Consider the following 27,062-nt stretch of genomic DNA (forward strand, 5'->3'; position numbering starts at 1 on the left):
TGTCCCAGTCTCAGGGTGGGCAGCGAGCGCGTCCCGCACCCGCTCGGTGAGTGGCACGCAGGAACCCGCAGACACGGGCCCGGCCCGGGCCCCGCGCAGGGGAAGCTGCATTCTGTCACTTGAGACCAGCATGGGAAGTGAACTCCCGATGGCGCCGGGTCCTGCTCTCCGCCCCCCAGGCGGACCCTGCCACCCCGTCCCTCGGGCCGCGGTGCTAAGGGCAGGAGTGCTGGGTGAGCAGAGTCCCCGTGGAGCGGCACTGGGGGGCCAAAGGCGGGGAGGATGCGGAACCCCGGGCGGCCCTCCCAGTGTGGGCGTGGGGATCCGCCTCAGTCACAGCGGCGGGGCTCGAGCGCTCATAATACTGCCAAGGCCGGCCCACGGCGTGGCGCGGACACGCGGTTCCGGTGTCCTTCCCGCGGCAGGACGCGGGGCGGCATCTGGACGGCACGCGGCCAGAGGCCCGGGGAAGAGCAGGGCTTTTCTACTCCGGCGGCGCGAGTCAGGGGTGCCGGAGGGCGTCTGGTGGAGCCCGCCTCCGCGGGCGAGTGCAAAGGGAGCCGCGGCCCAGGGCCGTCCTTTCTGTGAGCAGATGGGGGACCGGCAGGGCCTCCCCTCCAGCGTGGACACACACACATACAGAAAAGGATTATTGCCAGCTTGTGTACTTTCACAATGTGATTTTTGTATTTCGAAAGCTTGAATTGTCCCTGCAAGAGAAAATAGAAGAAAACACAGCGTTCAATACACGAACCATGTAGACACGGCCGCGCGTGCGCGCGCGCACACGCACACACACACACACACACACACACGCACACACAGGAGAGCATCGCCCCAGGCACGCCATGCCCCAGGACCTTCAAGCCTCCCTTGCCAGTCCCGTTCCAAGTAGCAACCTGCCTCCCAGGGTCCCTGCCAAGGCTTCCATTGAGTGGCCTGCAGTAGCAAATGACTAGAAACCAGGCCAGAACAAGCGGAGGCCGACCGGCAAGGCGTCAACGTTACGACACATCCGTACAATGTGCGGGTTAAGAGAAAAAAAGGCTGGGTGGGCGCCAGTGGCTCATGCCTGCAATTCTAGCTACTCAAGAGGCTGAGATCTGAGGATCATGGTTCAAAGCCAGCCTGGGCGGCAAAGTCCATGTAACTACCAGAAATGACGGAAGTGGAACTGTGGCTCAAGTGGCAGAGTACGAGCTTTGAGCAAAAAAGCTCAGAGACAGCACCCAGGCTTGGAGCCCCGGGAGAGGCACACCTGCACGCGTACACGCGCATACACGCACACACACGCACAGGAATCCTTCTCCTAAAGTGGGAAGCTTCCCCATGAGCTAATCCATCACAGAAGGTACAAGAGTGAACGCACAGAGGCTGCCTTTTGTGCTGGGGCTGAGAAGTTTGCATAATTGTGTATATAAGTCGCAACACTGTTACCTGGCGGGGGAGGCTCCAACCAGCCCACCCCTGCTGAATGAAGGGGGGTCCTCCAGGAGAACGGCCGCCAACCCCCCAACCCCGTGTGGAAACATGGTCTCAGCCCCAGGAGGCGAGGCGCTGTGCAGACGATCCCTCAAGTTTTCTCTACGGTGCCTTGTGTTGCACACAGGCACAACCTGACCACTAGTGACCTTTCCTACCCCACACTAGAAACCCAGCCACTAGAAACAATGAGAAGCCCGCCACCTAGATCTCGACACTGCCTGGCTTTCTCTTTTAGGGCCACCGGACTGCCGCGTAGCATGGCGACTGCTTCAGGTTGGGAAGTGTGTGGTTTGAGGCCAGCGTGGGCAAGTGTGCAAGATCCCATCTCAACAGAAAAGCTGGGGTGTGTGGGGTGTGTGTGTGGGGTGTGTGTGTGTGGGGGGGGGTGTTGGCAAATGCCTTTCCTCCCAGCTACAAGCAGGAAGCAAAAATAAATGGTCCAGGCTGGCCCGGGGGGAAAGCAAGAGACTATCTCAAAAGTAGCTAGGGCAAAAGATAAATAAATAAATAAAAAGGGTGAAGCTCAAACGGTAGAGAATCTGCCCAGCAGGCACAGGGCTCTGAGTTCAAACTCAAATACTACAGAAAAAAAAAAATTCCTCTGAGTGCCACAAAGAGGACGGGGACTCTCTGCGGGCTGATGCCGGCTCTCTGCGGGCACTGATGCGGGGGGGGGGGGGGGGGAATAACCATGGCGAGGCTCCTTCTGAGCATACATGGGGCGTGTGCTGTTTAGCTGGCCCGACCCTGCAGATAACCAGCACCCCCTCACCCCCCTCCGGGCCGCTGGCCAGGTGATTGATGGGAAAGGCAGGGCAGGGGGAGGATTTCTGACCGAGCGGGAAGCGTCCGTCTTGGAGGAAGGGAGATGGCGGCTGTGCTCGGCAGCTCAGCCGTGGGGAGGAATTTCAGGACGGTCACTGCAAACGCGCTGGGTGGAGCCACGAAGACGCTCTCGGGGCAGACACACTGGAGGACTCCACCTCACTTCCTATCCAGATGCTTAATACTCTAGTTATTTTCCTCGCCAGAGACCTCTCTGTGATGGGAAGTCCTATCGTTCGAAAACCCGCTTACTAAACAGAGAAGAGTAGAAGACGAGACAGAGGACGCCGGCCGGGTTGTTCAGTTGAACAAAGCAGCAGAGTAAAGACAGTGGCTGGCCCGGCCCGGCCCGCAACCGCGGTGAGGGCTTTTGACTGCGGCCTCGCCTTGCGAGAAACTAGGTGGAGAGCTGATTAGCGCCAATTTGATTCTCGGGGATGTGTCCCCCTCTGGCCTGCTGGCTATGAACAGTAGGTCCTTGGCCCCAGGTGCAGAGCGCACAGATCAGGTGACAGGGAAAGAGAACATAGGCAAAACGGGGCAGTGACCACAGGAGGCTTGTGTTTTTTTTTTCCTTCTTTTTCTGTGCCTCTATTCCAAACTAAGACTCAGGAGCCACCCTGAGCTCCAGCCCTCTAGCCAACCGACCGTTCTCTGATTGTGCTATGCTGAGGGTCCTTTATGTAACAGAGATCCCCGGTTCACAGCCCTGAATCAGGAGATCAGGAGAGCTCTTTTTCTACTGACTTTCCCAGTCAACACTGGGCCTCGGAATTTCCAGAAAGCCCTATTTAAACTGGCTTCTAGCCGCCTTCCCAGGTGTCCCGGGGGAAACTGCCCCCCATCGTGGGACCATCTTCTCCTTGCTGGGCTCCCTTTCACACGCCTCACCCTGGAAACGAGAGATGGAGGCAGGGGCCTGTTCCGGAAGCAGCCTCCTCTCCCTGCCACTGCCAGGCCGCCTGGGTCCGCAGGCTGGGCGCCTGGAGCGGGGTGACACTCCCACCGCCCTACTGCGCGAGTGCACGTGGCCTTGGGAACATCCTCCAGCCCCCCCCCCCCCCCCCCCCCCCGCAGCCTCCCCCAGGGCACACGTGGTTCTGGTTTCCTCTTCCCTGTGCACAATACACCTATGCATGCTTCCCAGATTCAAAGGGAGCAAGTGTCCATCTCTCATCTCCCACGGAACCAGCATAAAATTGCACTGCCCAACAATACAGACTGTCTTAGGCAGGCTAGACCAGTCAAACTAGTAGCCACCACTAGCCGTCGTGATTCATGATAGAAAACAGCAAGCTGAGATTTAGTAATCCAACAGGGGTGGCAGGTACAGCTCAAAGGGCAGCTAGCAAGCGTGAGGCGCTGAGTTCAATCTCCAGTACCACAAAGAAGAAAACTGAATAGAAAACTTAACGGGAAAAGAAAAAGGGAGAGAGCCATTAGGCTGGAGAGGGACAAGTGGCCGGTCAGCAAAGCAGGCCGGCATCCACATCTGAAAATGCTACTCTGCCTGAAAGCAAGACCCAAACAGTAGAAATGACACCAAGTCCCTTTTCTGTCTCTCAAACTCATTGCCTTTGGTTTAAATTTGAAGACTCGCAGGCCTGTGCTTCCAGAATACCTAGCCTGTGAAGTGACAGCGTGGAGCCAACAAAGAACGAGGCAAGGATCTGGCTTCCCAAAGGAACTCAAAAGGCATTTTCCTCGGGGGACTCAGTGTCTCCATTCGGGAACTGACTTCAGGTTTCAATTTTCCATTCTGGGTATTCTAACTTAAATCTTTTCTTCGTGAGCCTCGGGTGTGCTGATTTTGACAGGCACCGTCATTTGATGTACTTCAACAACTAGACAAAGCCTTTATCATCACATACACTGTGAGCATTCATATTTTAAAATCCTAAAGGGCTTGGGATGCGACACAAGTGGTGAAGTTGGTGGCCCTTAATATCACTAGAAACAAGCAAGCAAACAAAAACCTTACAATAAATTAAATGTTATTAAAACAACCCATGCTTTAAAATTTTAACTTATTGTTTCCTGTATTTTAGACTATGTCAATAAATTATCCACTACTACATCTGATATGCATTTTAATTCCTTCTTGTATATATATTAGAGCCATATCTGAATTCCATATTGATTTTTTTAATTGAAATATAAAGAATGCCTGTAGACCCAGTTTCTTGGGACTACGGAGGTAGGGTGACTGCAGTCAGAGGCTGGTCTGAGCAGAAGTATGAGACCCATATCGGAAAACAAAACAGGGCAGGGCTGGGAATATGGCCTAGTGGTAGAGTGCTTGCCTCGCATACATGAAGCCCTGGGTTCGAGTCCTCAACATCACATATATAGAAAAAGCCAGAAGTGGCGCTGTGGCTCAAGTGGTAGAGTGCTAGCCTTGAGCAAAAAGAAGCCAGGGACAGTGCTCAGGCCCTGAGTTCAAGCCCCAGGACTGGCAAAAAACAAACAAACAGGGCTGGGAATGTGGCTTAGTGGGAGCGTGCCTAGCAGGCATGAAGCCCTGGGTTCGATTCCTCAGTACCACCACACAAACAGAAAAAGCCAGAAATGGCGCTATGGCTCAAGTTGTAGAGTGCTATAGCCTTGGGCACAGAGAGGCTCAGGGACAGTGCCCAGGCCGAGTTCAAGCCCCAGGATGAGAAAACAAACAAACTAATAAAAACAACCCCCAAAGCAAAAGACTGGAGGTATGGCTGAAATAGTAGCACATTTGCTTCACAAGTGTGAACATACCCACACCCACATACACACCACTGAATGTGCACTAGAACCAAACTACTTATGAGGGAAAGGGGAGGGCCCATGGAAATGTGCGGAAACCCTACAACCATCCCGGCAGAGCACAGAGTGTGCCCAGCCCGCAGCCACCTGCTGTCACCAACAGGGTCACTCCTCTTAGCTGGGGAGGGACGCGGACCTCCCTTCTCCGGGAAGCCTCCGTCTTGTCTAGGGAGGGGGGTTTCTGCTCGAGTACTGCACCTGCGGAGGGAGAGCGGCTCTCCTCGCCGGCCAGTGGCCTCTCGACTCTGGGCTTCTCAACAGGGACTGGACACTCTACTGACTGAAACGTGCCCAGCGTCCCTGCCGCCACCCCCACCGGTTAGGAGATGTGGCGGTCTAGCGACAGCACCGCCTGAAACGGTCTCACGGTCCTGCCCCTGCCCTCGTTTCCTCCTTCACGGCAGAAACTGAGTTTATGGTACGGCAACCTCGCCGACCCGAGCACACAGAGCCCTAGCGCTCACCCACCCGGGCTTAGGGACCTGCCCGTTAGCCCCGGGACGCTGGCACACGGCTCCAGAACGGCCACGTCCAAACAGAAGGGAACTCTGTCTGGGGCACATTCGCATCCAGAGGGAGTCTCAGAGATCTCTAGGTCACAACGTGGTCCCGTGACCTGCACCGGGGTTCACCTAGACACACAGGACCCAGGGGGCTAGCAGTCTGGGGCCCGCAGGAAGAGGGCATCCCCTTGGGAGGAGGGCTGCTACGGAAGAGGTAGGTGGCGGGGTTACACGGGAGAAGGTAGACGAGGCCCTACCCTGAGTGTGAGAGACAGAGGGGGAGCGTCCGATCAGCGGCCGCTGCTGTTCACCAGGCCATGAAACTCCTCCCAGGCCCTGGCAAACCAGAGACAAAAAACACAATAGCACATTCAGATGAGAGCAGACGCCGCCACCCCACCCTCCCGCTTCCAAGGCCTTCGGGCCAAGGGGAGCCCCAGGGAGCGGGGTGCGGAGCAGCGGGCCGGCAGCCTTACTCCCCAGGGGACGTGTGGCCCTCACTACCTCCCTGCTGGTTTGTCAGGGTTCTCTCGCCGAGGCTGGGGCTCAAGCTCAGCCGCAACCACAGCTCCTCGGCCGGCACGGCCCCGCCTTTCTGCTTTGGGCCCCGGACACATGCTCTCAGCAGATACCTACCAGTATTACCATGTCTAAAGATGCGAGGCTAGGCGACCCCTTAAACATGCACATTCTGCTTGCTTGTCAAATGCCCACGTCACCGTCACCCTAAAATCTAGGCCGTGTACACGGTGGCAGAATCTCCAGGGAGCAATGCCCGTCACGGCCTTCGTGCTGGTGCACTGCCTTTCCACAATGGGGCTCGGGGTAGGCACTGGGACTGGAGGGGCCTCGCTAACTGCTGGGCAGGCCGAGAGAGAAACCCACACTCACTGGGGTTCTCCAAGCTCCTCCCGCCCCGGGGGAGGGGGGGCGCTGATTTCCTACCTTTTTTTGCTGTAGTTAACTCTTCAGCCTCAAAGCATTAAGTTTCTTGGGAAACCTAGGTATAAAGCTTGGCTTTTCTAAACCTGAAGTTCTTCCTGTGGGCTGTTTCATTCGTGGTTTAACGTGCTGACCTAGTACCCCGGGTGACCGCATGACATGCCACTCACTACGCATCTGATGACCACTGAAACGTACTCCACCAACAGACCTCCAGGTAGCTTTGGGTTTTGCTTTTTACAAGAAAGGGCTTTAGGGGTGCAGCTCATTGGTAGAAGTACCTGCCTAGCATGTGTAATGCCCTAGGTTCAATTCTCAGCAGAACCCCCTAAAAACTTCAATAGGCCCCAGGGGGTGGGGGGGGGAGGAGGGATTAATAAGGAGACCTAGAATAATTTCATGATGGTTTGTATATACCAGTCTCATCAGTAGTCCCCCTCCTTTGAAAAGGAGCATTTAACTTAAGGAAAATGCTAAGACTGCCCAAGAAGCATGACAGTCTGTATAACTCCTAAACTCAGTGTCCACAGCAAGACGTGTTTCACTGCCCTTTCTGGAGAGATGATAACGAGGCACACTGAATCCACGCGGGGCGCTGAAAGGCAATTTCACCCTTCACTCCACATGATGAGAAATGAGCCACACTGCTGGGCAGCAGCCTAGGAAACTTCTCATTCTAACAGTGTCAACGGGTGTAAGAAGTGATACAGCTTGGGGCAATATGGCCTAGTGGCAAGAGTGCTTGCCTCCTACACATGAAGCTCTTGGTTCGATTCCCCAGCACCACATATATGGAAAACGGCCAGCAGAGGCGCTGTGGCTCAGGTGGCAGAGTGCTAGCCTTGAGAGGCAAGAAGCCAGGGACAGTGCTCAGGCCCTGAGTCCAAGGCCCAGGACTGGCCAAAAAAAAAAAAAAAAGGATACAGCTGTGCTGAGGCTTCATCTCACTTTTCCTTGTTTCCAGAAAAGCCCACACCTACTTCCCTAGCCTAAACAGTGGTTATGGGTCAAGAACCTGAGGCAGGGCTCCCAAGTTCCCTGAAGTCCCATCTGGCTTAAAGTGCCCTCCTGGTTCCTTCAGAAATCTCTTCACATGGAGACTCTGGGGTTAGGATTTTCTTGCTTAGACTCAGCGGGAAGAAAACAGCTGGTCATGGATTCTAGTACAATTACTTTTATTCTCACAGGCTAGCTCTGTTCCATTGGACATACCAAGCATGACAGGTAGTATTAAAACGTCCTTCTTTTAAAGACAGACTTTCTAAAACTAGAACTTTAAAAAAAAACAACACACAAAACAACCAATCAGATGAATACAGGCTACTAGGAATTCTGAATAGATTTCATCCACAGAGTAACAAGGGGTCCTTTCAAGTCCAATTTCTAGTCTCACCTATGAGGAAGAAGGTGCTGAGAGCGAGGAAGTTCCGTTTCTGGGTAACCCTGTACTTCCCCTAGTCCACCCACAGCCCGCGGGGGCCAGAGCTCGGTAGTGGGTCAGCCTCCATGGCTCTAAGGGCCAGCACGGCCAGGCCAGCCATCTACGTGGGTGTGATCCGGCCTCACCAGGCTGCGAGTTAGCCATGGCAGAAGGGAGAGGGTTGGACTTTGCACATGAAAATTTGATGTTGAAATAAAAGAGCATCTGGAAAGTCTCCACAGAGTGGGTCTGTGGTTCCTATAGGATCACGAGGGATCACTCGTCCACGCCTTGGAGAAGCCCAGCTGGGCTTCCCCGGCACTGTGGCCCGCGATGGGCACTGGTCCTGCTAGCTGTTCCATTCTAGGCCAGATGCACAGGCCATCAATGGCAGTATTTCAAAGAGAAATCTCTTCCCGAGATCATGCTGGTTATATGGCTCTGTGACCAGCGTTACCTTGTTATTGAGTTTCTCCTCAAAGCAGAGGAGACAGGACCCAAGCCTTATAAAAACCCAACTGAGGTAATCTCCTTAAAAGGAGCCTTGACCTGAGCAAAACCACAATTTAACACACTTCACATTCCTTAGGTGGTTGGCCGTAAACCAGGACACCACCATCTGCAGAAGAGCCTTCTGTGTGGCTCTCCTAGAGATAGATACAGCAGTCAAAAGACCAAAGCAGTAACAAATAGGCGAAGGACAGGGGGAAGGGGACAGGCGTAGCAAGCTGGAGGGGGAGGGCGTGGGTGAAGAATCAAGCATTCCAGAAGACACAGCACTCTTTTTGCAGGCTCCTCCCTGGGCCAGCTGGGGGAGAACCACTGTAGCCCTCCTCCCCTCCTTCTCCTTGGAACTCTTAATTCTCAGCAGCTGTTGTTCCTTGCCTCAAACAAAACCCTATCTATGGAAGACCCACAAGGAACAGACCAAGGCAGAACAGTTCTGACTTCTGCTCACATGGGGCCGGGACCTGCGAGTCTCAAGGTTATTTTGGTGCTGATACTCTTACTCTGCAGGGTGACATCAAGCTCATCCCCCAATGCAGTTAAAAGGTGGCTGAAATTAAGCTCAACACCCTTAACCTGACGGCGAAAGCCAGGGGGAAGGAGGTCGAGAAGCTAATTCTTTTAACAAATGCTACAAACATGGACATGGGGCCTTTCCACATTCTAGCAAGCCTCCCATTTTCTAGGCACTCCAACCCAGTTGGGGACTGCAATAAACAAAGGAAGGACACGGACATCCCTACTGCGCTGAGCCCGGGGTCTCCCGGGGGTCTTGTGGGGTCCTGGAGGAGTCAGTGAGCCTGGTGCAAGCACAGGGCGCTGCTACCGAAGGTGGAGGAAGCAGTGGGGAAAACTCAGCCATGACAGCCACTTCTATGGACCTGAGTCTAACCTCACATGTGCAAAAATGGATCACTTCCTGTGTTGGTGGCAACTCCTGAGAAAACCTGATGTACTGTGAAGTGTACTGAAACTCTCCAAGCAGACTAGGGACCTGAGGCCAAGCTGCAGCACATGTAAGCCAAAGCCACAAAGCACAAGAGGCCAGTAGGTAAACGGTCAAACCTCCTCCCCGCCCGGCCCCCGAGGCGAGGGAACCCTGGAGAGAGGAAGGGAGGGCCTTCACCTGAGATGGTGCAAGCAAGCTAGCTCAAAGAGGAAGACAATCAATCTGCCCTATGGGGAAAGCGGGAGGGAGAATGGCAAAGAGCGTGGGGCCTGGGTGGCTTAGGCACCCGTGAGAACACCATTAGCACAAAGCAAGGAAGCAATGGATGTGTGGCTGCACACAGATGGAAGCAGGGCTTTATCTCCAGGCAAGAGATTCTGAAGTAAAGGCGAATGGAAGTTAGCAAAGCAAAGGCTAAGGATCCCCCTCTCCAGCTCAGACTTTCAGCTGAATATGAAGTCGGAAATCACTCTGGGCTGGTCATCAGCAGGACTAGATGGAAACTAAGTTCAAGTATCCAGACAGGGGGTATTATTTGAGAGCTAGATGTCACCTCATTGTGCCGGACTTTGGCAGTCCTGGAACAAAGTACCACATGACACTACACAATGGGCTCCTGGAAATGAAGCTGCGTTCCCCAGATGGCCTTGCACGGAAAAGTCTGTGCCATCCCTTAATATGGTGACAGTCATTTCAAAAGGCCACATCTTGATGCACCATAAAGAGCAAGAGCATGAGACAAGCTAGTTTAGCACCATTTATTTGTGATCTCAGCTGTTGTTGTAAGCTGCTGTGTGTCAGCCTGTTCTCAAAGCATAGCATGCTCTTCCATTCATTCCTCTTGTCCGGGACAGAAGGGTCTTCCAGGCGGCACGCCAACAGAACAAGAGACTCCGATGACGCCAGCTTCAATGATGGTGCCATCCAGAGAGTGAGAGGGTCATGGCACATTCAATCGCGGCTTCCAGAGGTTTTGAAAAAGGAGCCTTTGGGGGCCCAGCCTGCCTGGCATTCTAGTGGAAGTGCAAAAGTGGCTCATTGGGAGAGGAAAGAGGGAGGAGCAAGGGGAAGTGGCGTGGAGGTGTCAAGGAGGGTGTCCTGGCCCTATGTCTGCAGCCCAGAGTCCCAGAGGCAGAGCTCCAGGGAGAGCTGTGCACAGCAGGCCAGTCTTGCTAGCCGGCCATGGCTGGAGTCCACAGACTCTCCGAGGCCCTGCAGGACTTGGGCCTGTTTCTACAAGTCAGGATGAACTGACTGCCTCAGGGAACTGGAGAGGGAGAACAGCAGAGAGGGGGCCGTCGATGAACACTTTCTTCTCTTTCCTACCCAGGTGCAAAGCTGGCCTTGGGGGCTGGTGGGGGTGGGAAAACTGGGGAACCTTGAAAACAAGAGCCCTAGAAAAAAGGCACAGATATCTCCAGCCGGGATCAAACCTTGCAGGAGGGTGGACGCTAGTCCTATCTCAGCGCAGAGAGGAAGAGAGACCTGTCTCAAGAACAAGTGCTCCTACAGGACCGCTGAGGCGAGCCACCAGGGTCCCGGCTAGTGAATGACTGGGTGGCTACAGTCACCGCGGACCCACTCTCGTGGCAGTGCCCCCAGTTAAACACTGCTCCTGGCTCTCGTAAGCCCACTCCATCCACACTGCCTGTGAAGGCCTCGGAAAGAGATTCCCCAATGGTCCTCCTGCTGACGAACACCATCCCTGGGCTGGCTCGCTGAACAAGAACAGCATGATGATGACACTGTCGCTAGTGATGATGGCAGCAATACCTGGCCCCGTCAGAGCTTTGTCCTGAAGACCCTCCGTTACAGAGATTCGGTTAGTCTCTCATAGCCTTGCTAACAAGGTGTTACGCCCCCGTTCTACAGCGGGGAAAGTGAAGAAGTGGCAGGAACTCGCCAAAGGCGCGTACTGACTTGGGGCCACGGGGAGAACGACACCTCAAGAGGCCTGGCTCCAAACTGGCTGGCTCGCCCTCTGCTTTTGAGACCATCTGGCAGCCACTCTGCACAATGTGGTCCTAGGACCTGAGACTATCTGTCACGTGATCACTGAAGTGATTCTTACAGTGGACGGAGTCCTCAGGAGACCACAGAGTCTCTTTCCCTGCAGCTCTGCCTTCCCTTCCCTTCCCTTTCTCCTCTCACAAATTGTCCTCCTTCCTCTCTGACTTCAGCTATACACACAGGAAATGGAGCCATCCTTCCTGAAGAGAAGTCCATTTTCCAGGACAAAGAAAACAAACTAAAGCTAACAGGTTAAACAGACATGCAGAAGTGGGGTGAGGGATGGGCAAGGAAGAGGACTTTGTTGTTCAGTGAAATTATCTTAAAAACAGCCAGAAAAAAGAAGAGTGCTTTGTCTTTCATTTCAGATAGTAGTTAGTACAGGAAAGACAAGCTGGCTAGAGACACAGCGAGCCCAGCAGACGACTGGGCCCCTGCAGAAGCTCTGCTCCCCAGTACCTTGCAGGGTGGGCAGGCGGGGGGCCTCGCCAACAAGAACTGCAGCCTGGCCAGAAGCCCTAGAGGGGGTTGGTCTGTCCCTTCTCCACAAGCCAGTGTCCTCTATGCCCCTCTGCCTCTGGGCCTAGCTACGGAGCTACTTCTGCTAAGGTCAGGGACCTGCTCCCCCCACCAACCCCCCCAACACGTACTTGATGCTGTCGGTGTGAGTTTTGTATTCCATAATGGTGTTGGGAGGTAGGTTAAGCACACGCCGAAGTGTATCCCGGATTCGGGCTGTGGTGGCTTGGTCGCTGGCAGTCTTATTCCATATGGAAATAATGTCCTCCTACAGGAGAAACAGAAGGCACGATCAGAGCAAATCAGGGGCAGTTGGGGAAAGCAAAGGCAATGGAGTACGCAGAATGGCCCAGGTGGCTTACCTGAAAGCGGACAGAGACCACAGCCCCACAGATCTCCTCCCCAACCATGAACTGTTCTCCTAGCATGGCCAGGATGAGGTTCTCCCAGCAACGGGAGGCCAAGCCCTTCCGCAGCCGAATGATCCACTTGCCACCATTTTTATTTGCATCATCCTATGACAAGACAAACGCACTCAAGTTAAAATATTGATTGTTCCATGGCCTTTTCTTTTACATTAGAGTAGCTTAAAAAATTAAAAATTTAAATTAAAAACAAAAACCAAGGAGTCCCCCGAAGACCAGAGAAGTCTGATGCTTCCCTCCCAATTATTCAGTTTTATAGAAAACACAGTGGTAGGCTGGGAATATGGCCTAGTGGCAAGAGTACTTGCTTTGTATACTTGAAGCCCTGGGTTCGATTCCTCAGCACCACATATAGAAAACGGCCAGAAGTGGCGCTGTGGCTCAAGTGGCAGAGTGCTAGCCTTGAGCAAACAGAAGCCAGGGACAGTGCTCAGGCCAAGTTCAAGGGCCAGGACTGGCAAAATGATGGAGAAAAGAAACAGGGAACAACAAGAAAAACAACAATGAGATATCCCTCTATATAACTAGTACAAGCTAGTTTAAAAAAAGTAAATTATTGTTGGCATATGCTATTTGAGGAAAATAAAAAACAAAAACAGCTAAAAACCTTATAAAAATACACTTTTGGTTGGCTGGGGTGGCTCACGCTTGTATTCCCGGCCAGTCATGAGGCGGAGATCAGGAAATTCATGATTCAAGGATAGTTCCAGCTACGGGAGAGACCTTTGCAGGAGGATCAGGATCCAGGATGACCCCAGGGAAAAAATAAACACCTCCCCCAAAAGAAAAACCCTACAGAAACCTACCTAAAAATAACCTGAAGAAGCTGGGCACTGTGGCTCACACCTGTAATTCTAGCAACTCAGGAGGCCGAGATCTGAGGATCACAGCTCAAAGCCAGCACAGGCAGGAAAGTCAGCGAGACTCTCATAAGGACACTCATCCCCAAAGTGGCACTGTGGCTTAAAGTGATAGAGCACTAGCCTTGAACAAAGCAGCTCAGGGACAATGCTCAGGCTCTGAGTTTAAGCCCCATGACTGGCCAAAAAAACCAAAAACAAACCTAAAGTCCTAAGAAATCTCACTGAAAGTTGCTAAACAATGGGGGGGTGGTGGTGGTGGAGGTCTCCAATAGAGAGTACTATCCTGATTAAAATAAAAGACATGCACATGCAAAATATCATGAAGCACCTAGCAGTACATTAAAAAATAAAAAGTAAAAGCAAAATGATGTGCAGGCATGGTTAAGTGGCAGAGGGACTGCCTAGTTGGGTAAAGAAAAAAATAAAAAAGAGGTAAATTAGGTAACAACAAGTAGGTATCAAAAGCTGCTTCAAAGGGCGGGGGGAGGGGGGGAGAAGCTGGGGTGGGGGGAGGCTGGGAATATGGCCTAGTGGCAAGAGTACTTGCTTCGTATACATGAAGCTCTGGGTTCAATTCCCCAGCACCACATATATAGAAAATGGCCACAAGTGGTGCTGTGGCTCAAGTGGCAGAGTGCTAGCCTTGAGCAAAAAGAAGCCAGGGACAGTGCTCGGGTCCTGAGTCCAAGCCCCAGGACTGGCAAAAAAAAAAAAAAAAAAGGCGGGGGGAGGGCAGGGGGATGGGCTGGATGCAATCATGGGTCTTATAGAAAAATGCCCTGGCATCAGAACAGAAGATGCTTTATGCTTTGCACTAGAGCGGAGCCACCAATGGCTCTGCAAAGAAATTACAGAGCTTAGCTCTGGGTTTCTAGATATATACAGCCTTTTAATCATATCTACTGTGTAAAGAGATTATACACACACATGCACACAAAATTAAGTTTTCTAGAGGCCGGCAGTCCTCACCTCCCACATGGGCTTAATTCCTTCCTTGAAGAGATGGAAGTCACTGTGGCCCGTCAGGTCCCCAGGCCGCACCATGTGGCTATAAAACCTCCAGAACTGCTCCACCTACAACAGAAGACCAAGAGCACAAAGCATGTATTTTTCCCTTCTCTTCAAATGATCCAAAGACTCAAGACTTCCTTAGGAACATAAGCATGGAAGGCACTCGACACAACCTTGTGTGGAGCACTGTGTGGAAAGAAGGGAGTATTAGAGGAAAGGCCTATCATTATAGTTCAGTCCAAGAAAAACATAACATTGACAATACAAGAATGAACTTCTGGGCTAGGGACATGGCTCAAGTGGTAGAACACTTGTTTAAGTTAGCAAGCTCCCGCATTCAAACCTTACTACTGGAAAAAACAAACAAACACTTCTTTGGGTGAGAAAAGCCAGTAACTATTAGGTGAAGCTACACTGAAGTGGCAAGATAATCATCACAAACCCTAAGAGAACTTATTTCATGTTTTGGGCTTCAGTACCACAATGCCTTGGCCCTGGGGCTTGAACTCAGCATGGATACTGTCCCTGACCTTTTTCACTCAAGCCTAGTGCTCTACCTCTTGAGCCACAGCTCCACTCCTGGGTGTTTCTGGTTAATTGGAGTCTCATGAACTTTCTTGCTCAGGCTGGCTTCACTCTGCGATCCTCAGAGCTCAGCTTCCTGAGTAGCTAGGATTACAGGCTTGAGCCACTGGTGCCCAGCTTCAAGTCAATTCTTGATCAGAGACTGTTTAGTTGGCAACTATAGCACTGAGCTGAGATGAAATACATTCTGACTGTTTATTACTCAACATAAATGAATGCACCACATGCATAGCTGTATAAAAAGGAGCCACTGCTGAGAACACCAAAGTGAAAGATAAAACAGGATTCAGCCTCTCCAAGCTAGAAAAGGTATGCTTCTCCTTGGCCTACCTTCCAATCCTATAGAAAACTAGACATACTTTTCTTTCAAATGTAACCACTTAGCACTATGTAGGTAGCACACACTTATAACCCCAGCACTTGGGAGGGGAGGGAGGGAGGATTATCCAGTTTAAAATATATAGCAAAACTTTATCAAAAGCAAGGTATGCACGTTCACTTATATTCCTCATGCTGGTTCTTGACAGCAGACAGAGTGTACCCACTCAGTGGTGGCAGAGAAGAGGCACAATAAGGACAGTGAAGAAAACCCAGAACAGCATGGAAAGAAACCACTAATGTTTGTCAACACACAGCGAGACCCAAAATTGTGTAGCAGAAAGGGAGTACTGATGAATACAGTACTCAGGTCATACTTCTAGAACTGGGCAGCAACAGAGGAAAAGTGACCTTCCACTGCATGAAATGGCCGTCCCCTTCGGTTCCTTTCCTGAACAGGAACACACGAGGACTCCAATGTGGCCCTCGGGGCTTCAGGCGCTGGGCTTAACTGTGTGTAGTGGTTGGCACTACAAGTGGCCATGTGTATATAATGAACAGTAACATAACCTTCACTCACTCTGAGAGAAACAAAGCGCATCCCACAGGACCAGTGGCTATGAATTGGGAATCTGAGGCGTACAGTAGAGAGAATATACACCAATCCCCAGTCAAAAAATCACTTGAAGCACCAGGTATGGTCATACATGCCTGTAATTCTAGCAGTCAAGCAGCTGAGTCGGGGACATCATCGGGGAGTTGGAGGCCAGCCTGGGTAATCTATAGTGAGATCCCACAAAAATCACTTTGGAAGGTTTTGTCTCTTCTATTCTTACAGTCAAACTGCAGGATTTTTCTATTGGTGTACATCAGTTGCATGAGGGGGCGAAGTGTCAATGCTACATTTCCACACATGCATACAACTGCTTCTTAAAAGTTTCAACAGGGGCTGGGAAGGTGGCTTAGTGGTAGAGTGCTTGCCTCGCATGTGTGAAGCTTTGGGTTCGATTCCTCAGTACCACATACACAGAAAAAGCTGGAAGTGGCACTGTGGCTCAAGTGGTAGAGAGCTAGCCTTGAGCTTCAAAAGAAGCTCAGGGACAGTATCCAGGGCCCTGAGTTCAAGCCCTAAGACTGGCAAAAATAAATAAAGTTTCAACAGGTTTTACGGTTCTATTTTCATACATGTAAATAACACTGATTTGATCATATTCTTCACTTTCTTATTAGCCTTCTCCTTCCCACTGGTACCCACCCTCACTACAGAGCCCATTTTACTTTCTTGTCATTCAATTTTAATGTGGCCCAATTATGCCCAGGATTTTCACCATGATATTTCAGATGTGCATGTGTAATATTTTCATCAGAATGGCCCTCTCTATTGTTTCCTCTTTCTCGGTCCCACCCATTAACAGCTTTTTAAAGCACATTCTACATAGCTGCAAGGTACTTAAAAACTATTACCCTCCAGCTTTCTTCCTTCTGCTTACCCTCTTCCCCCTGACCGGTAACACACTGAAATCATGTTCTCTGTACATGTAAACTGTGCCAAGTTCACAATTTTACACCCCAACCACAACAGGGACGAAGTAAACAACTTAAGGAACATTACTGAACTTTAAAACATGTTTTTTCAAAACTCCAACTGAAGCCAAAAACTGAAAGTTCAGAAACTTAGACTATGAGACGTAGAAACGCCCTCAAGAAAGCATCCGGCCTATCCTCCTCCTCGCTGTAGAGCTGAGGAAATGGCTTCACGCGTGCTCCAGCAGTCACGCAGTGGCAGAGGTCAGACCCAGGGTGCAAAGCCCAAGGCTCTTTCCATTTGCACATGCTGCCTTCTCACCAGCCTTGACCTGCAGAACTTCCCCTGCTGCTATTAGACATGAGAACCATTGGGGAGAGCCTGGGCACTGTGGGGCTCGTGCTACTCAGGAGGCTGAGACCAGGAAGTGATAAGGACCCCAGCCCTGAGTTCAAGGCCCAGTACTAGCAAAAAACAAACTGGAAAATATTGTTTTAGATTTGATAAAATGTTTCACAATGTCGTTACTTCTTGGTGAGGAATTTACTATTGTGAGCCATTTCCTAGTATCTAGTACAGGATTTTAAACTCCCAACCACAGAGTACCGACAGTGCATTAACACCAGGTGCCGATGACATTTATGCCAGTCACCACAGATGCCACAGGAGAAACACACGCAAACCCCTAGCACATTTGGGGGTAAATTCATACTTGCACTTGGTACAAGATGGAAAGAAATGCTAGAAATATTCCTAATTACTGCAAAGCAATTTAACAGAAACCGGGTCCCACTTCTTCTCTGTTCCTTCTTAACCAGGTGTTCATGACTTCATTGCTGACATTTTGTCTGTGCTGGCTAGCATTCTCACAGAGCAATCAAAACTTTGCTACAATACATTTAAGAATTTTAGAAGTGCACAAAAATTTCAAAGGTTTAACCTTTCCTCTGACAAGTACTGCTCTCATATAATCTCCTGAAATCCTTTAAGATCAATCTTACATCCATCTGCTTCCAGGCAGGTTTCCTCAAGGTGGAACTGACCCTTCTTTTGCTCAGAACCCCAACTGCAGCTACATTTCTGAAGCTCTACTTGCTGTCTACCTTCGACTGGAAATTACACTCAAGGACAGGCTCTCTGGCTTAATGCTTTTTAAAACTTTAACAAGGTCTTGAGTTTCTTCACAAACATTTCTTTCATTTCTTTTTGTTGTTGTGGTCCTGCGGTTTGAACGCAGGACCTGGGCACTGTCAGACGGTCACTTGACCTCTGAGTTAGCCACAGCTCCACTTCTGGCTTTTTGGTGGTTACTTGAAGAGGCTTACAGACTTTCCTGCCTGGGCTGGCTTCAAACTGTAATCCTCAGATCTCTGCCTCCTGAGTACCTAGGATTACAGGCATAAGCCACTGGTACCCAGCTTGAACTAACATTTGAGTAAAATACATACCAGGCTGTTTGTGATATTGCAAAAAAGCCTACATTTTCCAGTGATAAATGCAGCAATTGGCCTTTGCACTGGGCTGAAATTTTGTGATCTCAGCCCAGCAATGATATTATCTCACATTAAGAGGACAATCTTATTACCGTATGTGATTAGTAATAAATGGAAAAATAAATACACTTTGTGTAAGTAAGCAACATATTAAAATGGTAGCTTTTTGCCATATTTTTAGTGCACTATGTGACTTCCAGTCTACCTGGCCTGAGTTTCAATACTGGCTCCCTGACTTAAGTAATTATGAATGACTTGAGACCCTGTATGTATACTCAACCTAGGTCCCATTTGCCTCATTTGTACAATGTGGATAGTATCAATGACCTTCTGAGGTCCTCTAGTGACTGGAGGAAATTACATAAATAAAATGTCTCTTTGTTACTGTGTCTTTCCTCTTGTTTATTGTAATGTTACTCTCAACTATAGAAACACCTCAAGTAGTTTAAAAAGTAACAAATGTGTTTAACTCTGCAGAGAGAGACCCATGCACAGCACACAGGAGATGTATAGTAGACTTGGTCAAACAAGATTAGCAGTGTTTGTAGTCTCCAAGTTCACAAATCTTGTCGCCTGAAGCAGAGAGAAGACAAAGCTTGGTCACTCTATACTGACAACACTCATAAACAATTACTGGATACTTCATTGCTCTTTCTGAACACAGGAAAAAGATGCTACTTTATACATAATCCATATCATAGCCAAAATCCTAATGGGATTTTTTTTCTTTTTCTTTTTTTGGTGCCAGTACTGGGACTTGAACTCAGGCCCTAGGTGCTTCCCTTAGCTTTTTCAAGGCGGATGCTCTGCTACTTGAGTTATACCTCCACTTCTAGCTTTTTGTTGGTTAACTGGAGATAAAAGGCTCATGGACTTTCTTGTCCAGGTTGGCTTTGAACTATGATCCTCAGATCTCGGCATTCTGAGTAGCTAGGATATAGGCATGAGACACTAGTGCGCAGTTCTAGTGGGATTTTCTCAAATACAAAAGAAACTTTCTACTCCACTCTACAGAATTTTGCTTTCCAACTTCAAGGAGACAAGATAAAAAGACAAAAGCAACAAAGATTCCAAAAGTAACCCTTCTTTCTGATCAAAGCCACCATTCTTACACTTCTTGACTACCTACAGGTTAACTGTGGATGTCTACGAGAAACTTAAGAATGAGAAATGTGACATTGGAGACAGATAAGCTGAGTAAGGAAAGCAGAACATTAGACAGCTTACTAAGAAGGCAGATGAACACATGACCATAATCTCTAAATACTCACAGAGGCAAAGGTGCCGATCTGCTTGATATTCTGCTCATAACTCTGGGAGCTGGTGGGACGGCCTGGAGTCCTCCTGGAGTACCAGAAAGTATAGTTGTACTGTAGGGGATGCTCTGCCGGTCCAGGGACAACAGCCTGGGAAGTAAAGAAGGTGGTTAACCCTGGGCCTGTGTCATGTGCTCTGAGACAGAGGAAAATTTTACAATGTTACTTCTTGCCATACCACAAACAAAAAAGAATACAATCTCAATGTCAAGATTCTTGTCACATAGTAAGTTTCCTTAGTTGATTCTATGCCGCTGTAGCACTATGTTATTATGGCTTTAGTAGCTTTCTACCTCATTTAACAGCTTCCTCTTTTTTTTTTTGTCAGTCCTGAAGGCTAGGGACTCAGAGCCCAAGCACTATCCCTGGCTTCTTTTTTAGCTCAAGGCTAGCACTCTACCTCCTGAGCTACAGTGCCACTTCCTGCCTTTTCTGTTTATGTGGTACTGAGGAAAATAGAACCCAGGGCTTCCTGCATGCTAGGCAAGCACTTTACTGCTAAACCACATTCCCAGCCCCTTGTAATAGGGTTTGAATTTACAGCCTTGCACTGCTTTCTATATATGTCGTGCTGAGGAATCGAACCCAGGGCTTTATGTATACGAGGCAAGCACTTTACCACTAGGCCATATTCCCAGCTCTGCACTGCTTTCTAGACAGAATCTCTACTACCTGAGCCATACCTCCAGCCTTACATTTTGCTGGCTAGTCTGGAGTCTGGTGAACTTTTCTGTCCTGGTGGTTTCAAACCTCAATGCCTCCTGAACAGACATTAGCCACCAGCACATGGCTAATAATAGGAATTTGTGTTGTGTCTTTCCTTACCATTTGCCCTTCCCAATCCCTGTCTCCTCCGTAACACTTTCACCACTTGAGTGGTAGGATGAACCGGGCACTAGTGGCTCATGCTTGCAATCCTAACTACTGAGGAAGCTGAGATCTGAGGTTCGCAGTTCGAAGTCAGCCCAGGCAGGAGTCCATAAGACTCTTATCGCCAATTAACTACTCAGAAAAAGCCAGAAAAGGCACTGTGACTCAAGTGGAATAGCGCTAGCATAGCAAAAAGTAGTTCAGGGACAGCACCCAGGTCCTGAGTTCAAGCCCCAGGACTGGCACAAAAAAATAAAAATAAAAAGAGTATTAGGACGCTCAACCTGGTTGTACTACAGCTTCCTTCCTGAAAAGCAAAGAAAGTAAAATGAATCATCTCAAAGGGCTACTAGGGAATCAAGTGGATTCATAGCTACATAGTTCTTCGGCTGTACTCAGCATACTCAGCATAAAGTAGGTACTAAAGAACTGTCAGCTATTGCTGACATTTTGCTGTTATTAAATGTTTGCTGTTATTAAATGACCCTTAGGTCAAGGAGAAACTGAGCCCTGTATCTCATTCTCTGAATTCACCCTGCTCCAAGTCATCTTCAAGTTACTGCGAAAGCAATGTGTACATTCGAATGCTGAGCAGCCATTTCTGAGCTCCAGCACTTTACCTCTTCACCTTGGGTGAGGAGAATACAAGGCATGTCCTGTGACAAAAGGAAAGTTCTAAGTTCCAACGTGAATTCCAGTTACTCCACAGTCTTTTAAAAGTATAATGGTTGCTGGGTGCTGGTGCTCATGCCCGTAATCCTAGCTACTCAGGGGGCTGGGATCTTAGGATTGCACTTCAAAGCCAGTCCAGGCTGGAAAGTCTGTGAAACTCTTGTCTCCAATTAACTTGCAAAAAAAAACCCAGAAGTGGTACTGTGGCTCAAAGTTGTAGAGTGCTAGCCTGGAGCAAAAGAGCTCAGGGACAGTATCCAGGCACTGAGTTCAAGCCCTATAGCCAACAACAGACAAGTATCACGATTTCGCTGTGATATTCCCACATATGCAAATCTCATATTTGATTGTACCTGCCACTGACTACACTCTTACCTTCCCCCTTTCTCCACAATCCCCTCAACCCCACTTATTTTCTTTTTTGGCAGTTAGGACACCATACAATTAATCTAGTATCTTTCATATAAACAGACTCCATAAAATAACCAAGTCCCAAGTCCAAAGACAAGTACACCTGCACAGGGCCAAACATACCTTCCTCTTACTGCTGCTCTGGCTCTTGTCTCGTTCCATTTTTTCCTTCTCACCATCTTTCTGTGTGCTGTTTTCTTCATTCTGATCGTGGTCCCCACTGTCATCATCTTTCAAGCTGAGTGGGAAGGCAGAACAACATCAATCCATGACTACGCTGATTCATGTTAACTAACAAAGCCACCAGTCACAGGAACCACCATATAACCAACCCCAAGTCACACAAAACACAGGCTTGTAAAAGGCCCCTGAGAGGAGGACAAAGCAATGTGGAAAGGCAAACTAGGAGTAGTAAGCTCACTTGTGAACTCCAGCAAGCAAGGTGCCATTTTCTAACAAGCTATCCAGTCTGTCTTCTTTCTCTATAATGTAAACAACGCCTTTGGCATTTCAAATGGAGGTTATCTACATAGACTGCCATCTTTCCTCCACACCCCTTTTCCCCCACTTAAGGCCCTCTTCTCCTATTGTCTTAGGGGTTCACTGACTTCAATCTTTACTTTCTATCCTCTACATCTTTCTAAATGCAAATGTGATTAATTTGCATCCTTAAGACTCTCAAGTGTCCCTCTTCCGTGATGCCTATCCTCTCAGAAAGTACAATACACGGTAAGACCCTCTATAATCTTGAGTCCTGCCAACTGGTATTCTCCTCTCCAGCACCCTCTGTCCCACAGGGCTTCCAGCCTGAGACGCCATTCTTCACATGCCTATTCGTTCTGCACCTTACGTCATGCCAGTGGCCCAGGACAAGAAGATGCCACGAAAACGTTAAATGAAAAGGAAAAGCATGAGACTAAAGGAAGGAACAAATGAGTTCTTACAAGATCAGTCAGAGGACTATCTTCTCCTCAGGCACAATGAAACTACTTAAAGACCCCCAGGTACATCAAAATCTACTAGATCCAGACCAAAATAAGTAAGCAGAAGTCGAGTACAAAGGTGAGAATGCCATTTCTTCTAGAGCAGGCCCATCTGGACTCCATGACCGTATGTACAGTCAAAAAGACTTCAAGACAGAAATGCTCTACTTACAACTCTGATATTGCCCTATTTAGACACTAAAGTACACTATAAGGCATTCTGCACTTACAGTGGGAAGTTTGCCCATCAATCTCCAGCAGTGCTTAACAAAATGCACCGGGTGAACAGCAGACTGGTCTGGATGAGCTAGCTGTTAGGATGCTTGCTCTGCCAGGCTGCCGCCACAGCTGGAGGAGGTAGACAGCCGGGCCCTGCGCCACGAACCTCCCGCTGTCACCCTGGCCATGACACCACTGGGAAAGCCCGCTCCCAAGTGCCGTCTAGGTTGGTGAATAACCTAGGCCTCAAGGCCTTGAGGGAACCAAGACAAGAACCAAAAGCAGAGAGAGCCAGGGAAGCAGTGAATGAAGAGAGGAACAGAGCGTGCAGAGAAGGGCCTGGCTCACTGCCAGGGCTGTCACCTGCTTGGTGCAGCCTCCCCGTGCTTCCTGGAGACCATGTCCAAGCTCCTGGAATTCCTTCCTCCTAATTAAACTTGCATTGTTTTTGTTTTAAAAAGAGCTCGCCTAGTACATAAGGGTTAACATTTACCAAACCAATACTGTGTACTGGCTACCAGAGTGCCTGTCCCCCAGCACCTGAGAAGATAATATACACAAAGGCCCTCATTCTGCCCGCGTAAGCCAGTATCACCTCCTGCCTGGTTCCAACCAACTCCTTTTACTCTGGTTCTATCAAGCTAATTGCAGTTTCCCAGTCTTACCCATAATGCCTAGCATGTGTTCTGCCTTCTCCCCTGGGTAACTCTCCTCTACACCTCACTTTCTAGCCTCTTCCCTCTGTTACACTCCCTACCAACCTTTGCACATGCCCTTGCTATTGCTGTTTGGTCAGGCCAGCTTTCTGTCATGGATTTTCTACTGCTTACATCTAATACAACTGCTAATTCTCTTCTGTGGGGCACATCCTGGGGGTGCCATCCACCTTCTTCTCATGTCAGCTTCTAACTCCCACTGTTAGAGGGTAAGAAGGGCAACCATCCCAGGATCTCCTACTTTTGCCAACCCCAAGAAAACCCTGGAAGCCCCCCCTTTCTCTTCAGTGGTTTTGCCTTTCACTACTAGAAAGTAGAACTCTAGCAATATACATGCTGGTCCGTCTGCCTTCCTTTCTCGTGTGTGTGTGTGTGTATGTACATGTGCATGTATGTTTTCTTTTGGTGGTACTTGACTTTCAATATACGCTTGCTAGGTTAGGTAGGTATACTACTATGTCAGCCATGCCCCCAGCCCTAGAACTAAACAACCACCCTACCCTCCAAGTCAATGCTTGAGGCAAATCTTTTACAACCTATTTCTCAGACGCTGTTCTTCCCAATATGAAGCTGGATTTGAGCCAAAGTACACCTCAGAATGAAAAATCACAGGCTCCACCAGCAGTTCACATCAGAGCCTGTAGACTGAGAGGCCTCTTTAGCTCACTAAACCTATGCGTAGGGATTTCCCCATATTCTCTGAACTGCATCAATTCCTTGCAGGTAGAAACTTGATCTAATTCATCACTATATCTCCAGCATTGCATAGAGGCATAAAATAAGCACTTGCTAATTAATAAAGTTTCAAAATCAAAGCAATGAGTACATAAGTGGTTTAGACACTACTCAAGAACAGGCCAGTTGGGCACCAGTGGCTTACACCTGTAATCCTAGCTCAGGGGGCTGAGATCTGAGGATCACAGTTTGGAGGTGGGCCCCACAGGAAGGCCTATGAGACTCTTATCTCCAATTAACTATCAAAAAAGCCAGAAGTGGAGTCATGGCTCAAGTGACAGAGTGCTGGCTTGGCATCCCCTGCCCCAAAAGAAAAAAATAAAAAAGAGAACATGTGGAAAGCTAACTATATATAATTTTTTAAACAGCACAGAAATACAGACACAATCAAGTATAGCAACTAAAAAAAGCATGATCTGAAACAAAACTTCTCACAGTATGGGGAGGGGAGACTGCAGTTCTTAAGAAACTATCTTAGGGGTTTGCATCACAATGGGCCTATGTTCCCCCTCCCCCAAAGAAATGACAATCTTGATTACCATGAAGCAGAACCCACCCAGTAAAGGAGGTGAGAGCTTCTCTTTAATCTGAACCCATTAAATCATACTACTGCACTCAGCTACAGACATTGCATTCTGAGTAGGATTCTGACAAATGGCACATATCTTCATGACCACTGTTGGGAAGTGTGCAGACTTCAAACACCAAATGATGAACACATTAAAAAAAAAACCAACCCAACCAACTAAAACAAAATGAGGGGCAGGAGTACTGTCTTCAACCGCTAATTTCAAACAAGAGAGCATTTTGCTTCTGTCTCCCTTCAAAGCTGGACAGCAGGTGCTATAAGACCCTGACTCAGTACAATAGCTAATGATTACAAATAGTTTAAATTATAAATAATTAAAATAATTTATTCACCAAGACATGCTTGAACTAAAGTAAAGACAGCAAACCTGGCCTGGCCCTTCCCATCTGTCAAGGGCAAGTTACTTAACCCCAGTCTCCTTATGTATAGAGATAACAAGCAAGGCACTGCCTGTAATCCTAGCTACTCAGGAAGCTGAGGTCTCAGAGTAGCAGTTAGAAACCAGCCTGTCAGGAAGGTCCATGAAGACTCTTTCCTATTAACCACCAAAAAGCCAGAAGTGCAGCTATGGCTCAAGTGGAAGAATGCCATCCTTGAGTGAAAAAAACTAAGGGACAGTTCAAGCCTCAGTACTGGCACTTAAAAAAAAAAAAAGGAGGTAAGATCCCTATCACAGAGATACCCAAGAAAGGCCATTATTTCCACTCTTTCTACAGACCCCTAAATGACCTGAGTAGCATGGAAACAGGTGAGCCTTGAAGTATCTTCTCAGAATGTAACCTGACTTGTTGAAATCAGTGGGGGGCGGAGCTACAGACACTGCTGGGTGAGGGCAAGAAGGGCCGGGCCCGGCTACCCAGTAGACTTCAGAAAGACAGCTCGCTTTCTCACCAAAGTTCTCTCCCCACAACCAGGAGAACGGCCTGTAAGGGCGGCCTCTCCGAATGGGTGCGCCCAGCCTTCGCTAGACTGGCAGCAGGAGCAAGCTAATAGTAATTCCGCCTTGTTCTTTCGCGGTTCACACAAGTACCGCTAAGAACTGCTGGGTGTGATCTAATCCCTCCGGCCTCCGTGGTTAGGGGAAACAGGAGCCGGGGAACTTTTTCTGCTATCAAAACAGTAGGGCTCTGGGTGAAGAGACGAAGAGATAGACAGACAGACAGACAGACGAGGTTACCAGGAAGGCAGTGAGAACAGACTATATTGCAAGCTAGACACGCCGTGTGAGACACGCTGGCCTAGCTATTGTTAAATGGACCCCCCAAAATGCGAAAAGATGCCGTCACTGGAGGGATATATGCCAAAAAAAAAAAAAATGCATTTTTTTGGGGGGGGAGGTGTTGAGCCGGAACTGGGGCTCCAGGCTGCGTGTTTCCAGCACAGGAGTGGAGGGCGACCCGGTGCTGGCCGCCAGGACCGCGGGGACCCGGCGGGAGGGGAGGGAGGAAGCGGGAAGAGGCGCGGGACGACCCAGGGAATCCCTCACCCAGCGCCCGCCGGCCCCCCCCACCCCCCCACCACCCCCGGCAGCCACGTTACCTCATCGCGGTGGCGCACCTCGGCGGCCCACAGCCCGTTACCGTCCCCGCCCGTGGACCACGGAACCCCGGCTCCGAGGGGACGCGACCTTCCCGGGCCACAGGGTGCGGGCACGACCCCGGATCCGGAGACACGCAGGCCGCCGCGGTGCCCACACCGCGCCCCCCCCTCGTCCGCGCCGCCGAACCCGCGCCCCGGGGCGGGGCGTCCAATCCCCTCCTTCCGGGCGGCGTGACCAGCCCGCCCCCCCCGTCCCCCACCCCCCCCCCCCGACGCCGCGGGCCCCCTTCCTCCCTCCCTCCTTCTCTCCCCCCCCCCCCGCGCGGGCCGGGCCCAGGGCGGGCCCAGCCGTGGCCACGCCCGGCGGTGGCAGGCCGGCGGCGGCGGGGGGGTGGGGTGGGGTGGGGGAGAAGGGGGGGCGCCAGGTGTGCGGTCGCCGAGCCCCGGCGGGCGGGGGAGGAAACGGCTGCGGCGGGGCTGGGGCCCGGGGGACGACCACGCGCCACTCACGCGTCGAACTTGTTATTCATCCTCTCGCCTCCGCGGCCGCCACTGCCTCACGGAGTGACTTCCGCTCGGCCCGGTCCCTCCGCTCCGGGCCCGGGCACTTCCGGTGGCGCGGGCCCAGCGGAACGTCGGCGCTCGGGCCCGGGGCGGGACGGGTTTCCGGGGACGCCGGCCCAGCGCGGCTGCGCACTGGGGCGCGGGGCGGGCGGAGGGGCCGCGGGGCGGCCCGGGCCTTCGCGCCGGGACGCTCCCGGGCCAACCCCGGCGCCGGCTCCTCCGCGGCCCCCATTCCCAGCGCACGGAATGTCTTTCGTGATTAGGGG

General features: G+C 50.2%; 1 protein-coding gene across 4 annotated transcripts; it reads right to left on the minus strand.

The window, feature by feature from the left end:
- Positions 1-389: 389 nt before the first annotated feature.
- Positions 390-26,869, minus strand: Eif4e2 (eukaryotic translation initiation factor 4E family member 2). Of its 4 annotated transcripts, XM_048344526.1 has the most exons (8): positions 26,743-26,777; positions 21,575-21,689; positions 19,454-19,588; positions 14,220-14,324; positions 12,325-12,477; positions 12,094-12,230; positions 5,873-5,951; positions 390-710 (listed from the first exon to the last, which is right to left on the minus strand). In XM_048344526.1, exons 1-7 carry the CDS (start codon positions 26,760-26,762, stop codon positions 5,906-5,908), a joined length of 711 nt encoding a protein of 236 aa, XP_048200483.1. In that variant the 5' UTR covers positions 26,763-26,777; the 3' UTR covers positions 390-710; positions 5,873-5,905. The 4 variants fall into 4 exon arrangements, with proteins under 4 accessions (XP_048200483.1, XP_048200484.1, XP_048200481.1 ...); XM_048344527.1 differs by lacking the exon at positions 5,873-5,951 and having other exon boundaries at positions 397-710; XM_048344524.1 differs by lacking the exons at positions 390-710; positions 5,873-5,951 and adding an exon at positions 10,177-10,446 and having other exon boundaries at positions 26,743-26,869.
- Positions 26,870-27,062: the final 193 nt, after the last annotated feature.

Source organism: Perognathus longimembris, chromosome 4 (genome assembly GCF_023159225.1).
Source record: "Perognathus longimembris pacificus isolate PPM17 chromosome 4, ASM2315922v1, whole genome shotgun sequence".
In the NCBI taxonomy this organism is placed as follows: domain Eukaryota; kingdom Metazoa; phylum Chordata; class Mammalia; order Rodentia; family Heteromyidae; genus Perognathus; species Perognathus longimembris.

What these genes read in the sequence shown, in the direction of transcription:
- Eif4e2 (XM_048344524.1), bottom strand. Translation starts at nt 26,762, where the DNA reads ATGAATAACAAGTTCGACGC. An exon ending in AGAGCAGCAGTAAGAGGAAG is followed by an intron (nt 19,589 to 21,574) that starts GTATGTTTGGCC and finishes TTTACTTCCCAG; the next exon opens with GCTGTTGTCCCTGGACCGGC. An exon ending in GAATTAAGCCCATGTGGGAG is followed by an intron (nt 12,478 to 14,219) that starts GTGAGGACTGCC and finishes GTCTTGTCATAG; the next exon opens with GATGATGCAAATAAAAATGG.